Source organism: Perna viridis, chromosome 11 (genome assembly GCF_037379345.1).
Source record: "Perna viridis isolate PV_CMFRI_1.1 ecotype Kerala chromosome 11, ASM3737934v1, whole genome shotgun sequence".
In the NCBI taxonomy this organism is placed as follows: Eukaryota; Metazoa; Mollusca; class Bivalvia; order Mytilida; family Mytilidae; genus Perna; species Perna viridis.
Genome location: NC_142455.1, coordinates 29,598,076 through 29,609,322, shown reverse-complemented (window position 1 = coordinate 29,609,322; position 11,247 = coordinate 29,598,076). Strand labels below are relative to the sequence as shown.

General features: G+C 34.1%; 1 protein-coding gene across 1 annotated transcript; it reads left to right on the top strand.

The window, feature by feature from the left end:
• The first annotated feature begins 3,966 nt into the window (after positions 1 to 3,966).
• Positions 3,967 to 10,082, top strand: LOC148603652 (uncharacterized). The gene is made up of 3 exons (XM_088552435.1): positions 3,967 to 5,136; positions 8,609 to 8,698; positions 9,424 to 10,082. The coding sequence occupies exons 1-3, from the start codon at positions 5,016 to 5,018 to the stop codon at positions 10,047 to 10,049; spliced, it is 837 nt and encodes a 278-aa protein (XP_088408561.1). The 5' UTR covers positions 3,967 to 5,015; the 3' UTR covers positions 10,050 to 10,082.
• The last annotated feature ends 1,165 nt before the right edge of the window (positions 10,083 to 11,247 follow it).

Genomic DNA, 11,247 nt, shown 5'->3' with positions numbered 1-11,247 from the left:
AATGAGAAGTTTTAGGATGGAAATGAAACATTTCAATAGCTTAGAAAAAGCATAGTTGTTCTGAACAGTGTCAGCTCTATGCTTTAGTTTCACCAGTATAAAACTTTGTCTATTGTCTGGGGATTTATTCGACAACTGTTGATTCTCTGATTACGTTGCCAAGTATTTCATTTTTATCGCGGCTTACCTCCTCACAAACAAGAAATGGGGCACTAACTATTGAGTAAAAAGAATACTTTCGATCTACTGTTTCAGCATTCATGTCAACTTTGACAACATATTGGTAGAAATCAGTGGGAATATATCAAGTACAAACATGCAAAGGTTTTCAGCTACAATGTACAATCAAACCTCGTGATATGAATCAAGGATTCTATGACAGTATAAGTGCTCAATTAGAAGTTATGACCTTCGATATAGTGCAATTGCAAAGAGATACCAATACAAAGTGTCACTAAAGCCTTCGTAAGCAATAACACAATGCAGTCGGACAAACCTTAACTTTTCCTTATATATTCAAAAGGATTTCAAATAAATATTCCTTTTTCTACATTGCTGTAAGATTTATCATCAAAAAGTCATGTAATAAACCCTGTCGATAAGGAAGGCAAAGTCTCCAAAGATTTCATCAATGACATTTTGTTCACAGTAGGATATTTATTGAATTCTAATTTTGCGTCTAAGAACTGAAGCTTCCAAATCAATTATTTGGTTTTTTTTCTGAAGTTTACGCAGACATTTGTAGTTTTACACATTTTTTTTTAGTTTTTAAACTAGTAACTCTGAGTGCCTAAGACAGTTGTGAAAAAGTACTTGATACAAAAGTTTGACTTCCCCTGACCATGATTCACATCAACAACTATGTTGCCCCCGAAATATTTAAAAAAAATTGACTTAAAGTCCAAAAGACGCGTATTTGAATAACTTGTCTGTATGTATAAAGCAATATTTGAATTTTTTTCAACAAGAGATCACCTTTCATGCCTTAAAGCATTTATAAAAGTTGGGAATATTTTATCAGTTGATGCGTACTTAGTTTCTGCTGTGTGACAGTTTGGCATATAATACAACAATGTCAATTTACTGACTTTGTATACGTTTCTGAGGCGGGGTATGCATTCAACGCGACTAAAACTCGATCATGATACGCAAGTACTATGTCTTTTTAAGGAATATTTCAATTTACACAATGAACAAATCGAGGCCGGGATAAACACGAAAAACAATCCGGAAGACAACTCCACTGCTTTTTATTTGAAAGGCTTGGAAAAATATTAAGTCGCATCATTGGTCTTCATTAAGTGAATAAATCGCTTAAATTTATTAAAAGTAAGATTAAGAAAGACTTATGAAAATTCTAATAGACTATTTTGATAAGAAATCTAAAGTAATATAATGTTTTGTGCTGTTTTAAGGGGAGTCGACAATAATGTCGTTGCATTATTTATACTGTAAAATTGTTTTTATCATGATTTTCTCATTTTTTGGACAATGTTTTATCTTTCTAGTAAGAAAAGAAATAATTCAGCATCAAAAGTTAAAAACTATATAGAATTGAATCTCTCTATAATTACAAGCTTTTCGGCATATCTTTGATCTCGTGAGATTTTAAAGAAACGGGAAACTTTTACGACCAATCAAAGCTTAAGCTATGATGAATTTTCTTTCAATGCATACCAAAATTAGCCATGTGTTAGGTAGGTGCATTAAAAACCTTAACAGGAGGCCTTTTTTCCAAATTGGCGCTCGCCTATCAAGACTTTCCTGTCTAATGTCTCTCATTTTCACACAGTACTTGATTACTGTGTTTTTTCCGGGAAGACACATTTCCATAATATCCAGTCAGTTACAAGGTCAGCTTAGAAGTTTTAATACAAATTATGATTGAAAAACAGAAACAATGGATGAAAATGATGAGAAAAGAAACAAGAGTACCAAAAAAAGGATAAGGATGATATTGATGAAAATGATGATGATTAAGTAGAGTAGCGTATGATGATGATGGTGATGTCAAACTTTTGTGACAACTCATTCAGGTAGGGAGGCAGGGACCTGGAAACATTTCATTTAAAGAATTCCACAACAATGAAGGGGTGCCGTTCTTTTTGTTCAGAAGGACAAGAGCTGGGATCATTTTTTCTTAATCAGCTTTAGAGGGTGGATCAATTTTATATTCTGTTTTCATTAATAAGATATGAGGAGAGCCCCTGTCGGTAAAAATTATATTTCCTTAAAACGATTGGGAATTTAGTTCATTTTAAAATTGTAGTATTTGTCCTAAAATGACTGTGTATAATTTATGTATGTCGACAGTTTTATCGCTTTATAATCCATTGGGTTATTTACAATGTTCAAAAGTAATACGAATTGATATTTAGGCTCGGAAGGTATTTACATACGGAAGCGTATTAGCGTCACCTAAATTTCTTGTTTTGCGATATTACGCAAAGTTTACTACAATGTTACTTACTCATTAGAAACAGAGAGAGGTCGTTTCTAAATAAGAAAAACAGACAGTTAGATGACAGAGAATGCAATCTGTGTGATGCTAATTGCATCGAAGATGAAATTCATTTCCTACTTGAATGTAAAAGTATGTAAAATATGGTAGTCAAACATTCTTTAACTTTTTACACAACTATTGTTCAAATTTTGCCCTTTTATCACAACGAGATAAATTGATTTGGTTAATGATAAACGAAAATGACGAGGTAATCAACCAACTTATAAACTTCATATATTTATCTCCAAAAGAAAGAAATGATACCAAAATTCCCTATAATAACCATGCTCCTGTGTAATAATGTTAAAAAAAATTTTCAATTTTTTTTGTTTTACAATTTTTGTTCCACACCGTAATTGCATTGTATTTGTAAGTTTTAAAATCATAGGTAATTATATATGTATGTTGTATATGCCTGAAATGGCCGATAGTTGGTTTTGATAAATTATTCTATTCTTTTATATTCTATTCTATTTTTATTTTATTCTATTCTAATCACTTAAGAAAGGTTCCTATATGGAGGTCTGTGGCCTTATACCGTTTCAGAAATAGGGCCAGTGGTGTTATATGAAACAACTGTATATTTTTAATCTTCGTTTGATGATTATCTCTTTATTGTGTTCCTTTTCAATTTCAAATTCTGTCGAAATAATTTATCAACAGATTTGATTTATAGTAGGCTATTTGAAAGCTACCGGGTCAAGTAGAACAACATCCAAAAAATCAACTATTTTATTTGAGGTCCTATTTCGACAAATTTTGTTCCATTAAACTCCTCAAGAGCATCCCTGCCTGTGTTTGTCAATCAGATTTGCGATATCTCTTACCGTTCTCGAGTAGTAAGGAGTTGAAGGGTTCCAAAAAACGTCAATTTCAAGGGTCTGTAGATTTTATTTTGTTAAAGGATCAGAATGTTTTTCCACCAAAAGGTGGAGCTAATTTGGATATTTGAGAGGTATGTCGGTAAATTTGATCTATTATTTACCATTACCGAGGAATATGTGTTAAACATGGGGACAGTCTAAATGTGAACCCTTTTTTAGACTAATTTCATTCGATAACTATTGAACTTCTAAGTTTTTTTAAAAGAAATTCAGTAAATATATTGAAAGACAAGTTCCAAACGCCTAAGTGCCAGGGGTAGTAAATTTTCAATTTGTGTCAAAAGTCACTGCACTGGGGTAGTTTTTATTTAGCTATGTATTCAGACTATTCGTCTTTGAAACGTATCTGTGACGAATATTCCACGTTTGATGTTTATATACAAAACTCTGCGTTATAACACAAACTTTACACTACTAACCAATGATTTAATTTGATAGTAACATGCAATGTGATTGGTTGTTTCTTTTTTGAACAGCCCCGTGCAGGTCCGGGTGTTAAACGAATAGGCCTGCAGCAGCGTTAAGCTTGTCGTAAAAGGCGATTAAATAGTGCTCAGAAACCTAGCCGGGGGCTAGGCGCTCTGCCCACAGAGCAACTGGGATGTGTGCCCCAGGTGGTGGAATGGGGTACCCCTGGCGTGTTACATGCTGGGGTTGTCAGGCTATAATACGGAAAACCTGACCGCAAACCATAGTGGTGCACCGTGTTGGGAAAGATGCCACGTTCCTCGCACGTTAAAGAACCCTGCTGTGGTATTCGATAGGAGTAGGAACCTTTGCGCTCCGCCACAGGAGGCTAAATTGCCCGACCTTACCCATCCCCCTTTTTTCCAGTGGCAATCAAAATTTGTCGACCCTATTATCCTTGTGACCCATCCTTTTTTTTCATTTCATGTTCATTTTATCATCCATTTCATGTTCATTGTCTGAATATAGCTGAAATATTGCTGCTCGGACGTTAAACCCCAACAAACAAACAAACAAACAAACTTTTTTGAACATTGCAGATTTGTTTGATTTGCTTTGGAACTGTTACGTCATTAACGTCGACCGGTCCCCACTCCGCGATTCAAAATCACGTTTTATCAACTATTAGGATTTGACTCAATTTGAAATTAATTTTTTTAATGTTTTTAATTGTTGAATTGGTTATACCTGGTTAGAGCCAGTTAACAGTTTTTTTATAAACAGGTTATTACTTGCAACCTGTTAAAACATTCATTAAATAAAAAAAAAGTTTAGGTGACGCTAATACATTTCCGTATTTACATACCCTTAACATAGAGAGTTATTTTTTTTTAATTATAGTACGTTTTACTTCAACATATGCAGAAAAATGTAAAAAAAAAACAATATTGAGTGTGCGGTTTAACTTTGGGGTATAACAATAGAACTTTCCACTTCTTTTTAATGCGGGTGGTTTAAATAATGTTTAATTCTTAAGTTACACATATGTGTAGCGACCATCGTAATCATGATCAACACAACGTCGTCATACACGAGGTCAGGAAAAAGGATGTCCGTGATCGAGATTCTAGTGTGATGAGAAATATCGATTCGGAAATGAACTAAATGACATTTTAAGACATTGTACATTGTTGTGTATAATTGACTGGAAATGGTATCGAATGCTTACAAGACTTAAAATGGTGGAGAAACGAACCAGATTGATAAGTGTGTGTCGTTCTCATGTTTCTCATGGACTTATTGGATTTCTACTTCTAGTGATAATTCCATACATACATATCGGTAAGTCTCATTACGTTTGAAGGATGCAGCAGTGAGTGGTGCTATTTACAAATATGCGAGGTCTGTCAGTTATTTGGAGAGATCTATTTCTTTTTATGCAGTGGCGAATACGGGGGAGGGGTGTTCCAGTCCCTTTTTGGTATAAAGATTTATAGATTCCGTGCGTAATTTGGAACAATTAGGACAGCCTGGACCCCCATTCTTCCTACAAATCTCACCCCTTTAAAGATATTCTTGGTCCTATCCTGTTGGTTTTAAGGAACGAATGACCCAGAACATCTACATGCATTTACTTTTACATATGCAATGTAAAGTTCCTGTAACAAGTACTATAACCTATGACTTTGAAGTTGTGCGATATGCTTCATTTCGGATGTTCATTTGCGCAACATGAATAAAACATCCAGATAAAGAACGTTTCGCAACTACGAAGTCTCATGTAATATGACTAGTAAGGTACCGTGCTATTAATTACAAAAAAAGTGACTTTTGGTTTAAAAAAAAGACATATACAGTTTTGAAGTACAACAGGCTCATGAGGCACGGACGGTTCTAACCACCCTTTCTTTTTTATTTGTCTGAGTGAGATTAAGCGGTATTGGTATAATATAATGCAACCCCCTGTGTTATTTTGATAATTGAGCACAGAAACTGGGACAAATACAAAATTTATAGGATGGACGAATCAGACAGAAATATAATGGTTATGAAAAGGAAAGGGGGCGGGCGATCGGTACATATCAAGCTAATTGTATCTATAGAAAATACGGAAAAAAAACTATATAAACCTGAATTTCGTTACAGTATTGATTGAAACTGGTTTTGATCATCCATTTCGTGATGAAGCTAGCATTCACTTTTGATTTATGAAAATTTGCTTTTAATTTAATAGAAAGTTCCATTAAATGAAGGTGACTTTTTGTGCATGTAACTTTAGTGGATCCAGGAGAAGGGTTTTGAATTTAAAATTCCTTTTTGTTGAACATTGTGTTTAATTTTGTGTAAAAGTTGGACAAAAATGCGGATATGATAACCTTAAAAGTTACTCCTTTTATAAAATTCTGGATAGAACACCTTTTATAAATTTCTAAATTCGCCTCTGTATTTTGATCATTTCATTGTACATGACTGTACTAATTGTGGTATCCCTGCTCCTCTTGGACTCTTACATATAATGTTAAACCAAAAGTTTAACCATCTACTCTTACAAGCACATTGAACTGCTCCATTCACACTATGTAAGTTTAACCATCTACTCTTACAAGCACATTGAACTGCTTCATTCACACCATGTACGTTTAACCATCTACTCTTACAAGCACATTGAACTGCTTCATTCACACCTTGTAAGTTTAACCATCTACTCTTACAAGCACATTGAACTGCTTCATTCACACCTTGTAAGTTTAACCATCTACTCTTACAAGCACGTTGAACTGCTTCATTCACACCATGTACGTTTAACCATCTACTCTTACAAGCACATTGAACTGCTTCATTCACACCATGTATGATGCCCAACCGGTTACTTATCTTATTTGATTAAACCCTCTTTGACCCTTGTAAACATACAAGTTGTTTTTCATATTACTTTGATTTTTGACTGTTTTACATATATTGTTTCGTTCCAGACCTTCCCTGTATCATCCGGTTATTGTTCTCTCCCTGAATTGAAATTTACGTCCATGGATTCTGATTTGATCTGTGTGGCTTGTTCGATTCTATACTGATATGTCATAAGCTGTTTCTATTGAAACTTGTTTTATCCTAGACGTTATCCTTGGATTATATTCTACTGATTGCCGTTCAAATCCTGGTTTCCTTGATTTTCCAATATTACATGTACTAAGCATTTATTTAAGTGTTAATATCAGTCATTGGCGGATTCAAGAGGAGGGTTTGTGAGGTTGTAAAATTTTGTAAATTTAATACTTTGAAAAATATGGACAACGATGATGAGCAAATTATAGCTCGGAACCTCTTTTTATTAGCTTCTTGGTTGGACCCCTTTTATAAGTTCCTGGAGTCTCCCTTGTGCATGTTGTTCTCTCCTCTATCAACGATAAGAACGACTTAGAGAATATCATTCTTTCTTGGCATCTCTTCACTAGTTAAACCTAGGAAACATGTTACGGAGATATACGGAATCGACCGAAAATACACGATACAGCATTATATCGTGGGCTTTTTCTACATTGGGCATATAGTAAATTCAACTATATATAGAAAATTCCTATGTTTGCCATCAGAATACCAATAGGTTCGATATAACAAAAGTTGAACAAAATTTTATTCTAAACATTAGATAAAGCTAAGAGACTGCTAGATTTGAAGAAAAGCCATTGCTTGTGTTAATCAACATCGATCTAACCTCGTGCACGTACGATGCTTAAGATTTTACCTCATTGGCACAGGTACACTGGGTCATGACATACTTTGCCCCGTTTTTTCCGATTTTCATCAATAAATCGTAAAACAGCTCGATAGTAAAATTGCAAAAGTCAATGAGAAGTAGTAACCTAGTTATAAAAATGGAAGGTCAATGATTATTAAGCAGAAACTCTTTTGGTTGAAAAATCGGAAAAAAGAGCCCCCGTCCCCCGGTCAAAATAGGTCATGACCCCGTGTACATGTGCTCATTAGGCTTTTAGTTACAAAACATTCCGCATCCACAGGTAACAAGAAAATAAAATAACTACAACGATCGTGTCAAGTATTGTATTTTTAGCAAACAGTTGGCTGAAATCAGTTAATGGTTGGTTTGACAAATATTTTAATTGCAATATATGAGGAAGTTCATATTTTACCAGTCTCCAAATACATTGTAACGCATGCATCCTTATACAATGTAGTTGTTGTGAAACTTTGTATAGTACTGTATAACATTCCATACTTGTATAGTACTGTATAACATTCCATACTTGTATAGTACTGTATAACATTCCATACTTGTATAGTATTGTATAACATACCATACTAGTATAGTACTGCATAACATTCCCTACTTGTACAGTACTACATAACATACCATACTTGTATAATACTGCATAACATTCCCTACTAGTATAGTACTGTATAACATTCCATACTAATATAGTGCTCTTATGACATTCCACACAAGTATAAATACTTGAAGTAACCATATTTCACAAGTAGGATAGATGGTAATGAAAGATTGACGCACATCTAATTTGTTAGTATATAGTATCTATAATCACAAGTAGTTTGAAACACACCTGCAAGACGTCACCCGGCTTCGTGACATCATTAGAAAGTTAAGACCAGATTCGATAGCGGTTAAGACAATTTTCCAGAGGGAGAGGTTCCAGCAGAATCTGTAGGGTATCTCAGTATTTAGAAACTTTAACCATTAACTTTTTCACATTATCTGAGGTCCAAGTAGCATCATCAGGTCATAATGTATTTTTTTCTTTTATCGTTTTACAAATTTGCTTTTATATGAATTTTTCAGGCATTATATATTCTAAGATATGGGTTCCTGATAAAAAGCCAGTACACAGGAACAACTGTACGTGTAACTGTTGGGACACAGTCTTCAAAGGTAATCTTTTGCATTCTATCCTTTCATGAAATTTGAATAATTACATGGGGTTTTTCTAAACATATTCTAAGGAAGGATTCAGAATATTTGTGAAAAAGGGGGTTTCCGTTCCTGAAATTCACAAAAAAGTAGTCCGGGTCATCTTTTGATCATTTTTGCCCAAATTTTCTACAACATTAATATTTTTATCCTAGGAAGAGGTAAAATTCCCGCCCTTCGCCAAAATCAACCACCCAGCTGCGTCCAGCGCCACAAACTGAAAAAAAAATACTTAAGTCTGAGAATATTCTTGACATCAATGGTAACTCCGATCAGTGTATTTGAAATTGATGACGTCACAAACTGTTAAGAATTTTAAGTAATTTTTCAAATTTTGTGGCGCTGGGGCCTGAAGTTTACGATTCAGACCAGTGATAGAATTTTATCCAGAAATAGTTTAAACCTTAAAAAATAATTGATAATTATTACATGTCTGAGGTATTTGTTTTTGTAACCGTTACGGGAGAGCATGATTTGACTCACAAAAATATCGTTCGCCAACGCAGGTAGACCGTCCTGCCAAATCTCCCCACCTTTTGAGTCACACTACCACGACTGTAACACTAGCACATCAGCTAACAGGAAGGCCATCGTTCCACATTTTTGTTTTTTAATCGAAGTATTACGGTACCACTGAATCTGCTGTAAATGTGTGTCTTATAATTAAAGTTTCGTTATATTTTTAGGATCATACGAAAATGGGAGACACATTGGATATAAACACGTGTACTTTAATGCAACACCACAGACACTTGGGATGTGGTTTATTACAATGGCCGCTGTCTTGTGCGGATACGAGGTTGTAAAATATATCTTACGGCTATATTCAGCAGGAACTCTGCGCCTTTCGATGTTATTTTTGATACTGGTTAATATACATCCCCATTATTATTCATGGTGGGGCTACCTTAATTACTTGAATGATGATTTTTACACTCAGTTTGTCCATCAACTTTTCTTCACAGTAACGGAAGTGATATCTACAGCAGTTGTTCTGCGCATGTGTTCTACGAAATGTCGAATTACTCCGTCCTTGTTGCTGTTTGTTTTCTCAATAAATGTAGTGCATATATTAATTGGTGGACTAGACCAGTTTTTCATGCAGTTATTTCTAATGAGTGGAAGAACATTTCAGAGAATGAGAAATCTTGGATTTGTTATTCCGGATGTATTTCATTTGATTATTCCATACACAGAATATAGAAAATCTTACAATAGTGCACATTCTCAATTGATTAGTAGGAAAAACGTAGCGGTGTTTTTATCGTCCACTTTGTGCTTATTTTTGTTAGGAAAATTTGTTATGAAATAAATTGGTCTTGTTGTTCATAAAGAGTAATAATTATTTTTGAGTTATCTTTCTTCGCGTAGTATATGAACGCACTAATTCACCGGGTAAACAATGGTGTAAACAAACAAACAAATTGCAGAAACAAACCACACGGTCAGAAAAAAGACAGTAACATATATAAAAATAATAATAACAAAGAAACAAATAAAAACAAATATAAAAAAAAAACAGATATCGGGGATTATCTATATCAGACTGAGTTAATATTTGACCTCTAGGCATGTAAAGAAATCCCATTGTAAGAAGCAAAATTAAAAAGAAAAAAAATGACAAATACCAGAAATGATAATCGAAGTACATGAGATAATATGAGGAAAAATCAATAATGCGACGGTCGGAACACCACTGTGACAAAAAACAGGAATCATCGGTAAGCCCTTTTTGATATTTCTTGTATTGTAACTAAGTTGTCAGTGTTTTCCACTCAGAGAAAACAAATAATCTATGCCCGGTGGTGGGGTAAAAATATAATCGAAATTAGCTGTAATCGTGATAAACTACATCCATCCAAGACAACAAGTGAAATTTTTTTTTGACTGTAAGTCGAATCATGCTATGATACATGAATATACATGTACCTGCAAGAAGTTAAAGACGGTAGTAGAACCTGGCCATATATTTACATCCTAACATTCTAAAGTTCAATTTTGTCATGAACCGAAAGCAGCAAAGCTGTAAATTTATTTAAGTTATTAATATGAAACTGGATTCTCTCTAATTTTCACTGCAACTGTCTATTTACTCAACAATTGCATAATTTAATGATACGTTAATATGTTTTTCTGTATACCTTTGTCCTCAGAATAAAGTAATATACTATATACATGTATATCATACATTTAGATTAAAATACAACTTTTTTGTACATGTATATGCGTTATAATTGTGTGTTTCAACTCTATTTCATCTACCCTATATCGCATACCCTATATCACACCTCTAGACCTATATCGCATACCCTATATCACAATCCTAGACCTATATCGCATACCCTATATCACACCCCTAGACCTATATCGCATACCCTATATCACACCCCTAGACCTATATCGCATACCCTATATCACACCCCTAGGCCTATATCGCATACTTTTTATCGCATCCCTTCACAGACCATACTTGAAGTTTGGTTAAAATATATGATATAATGAACATGACA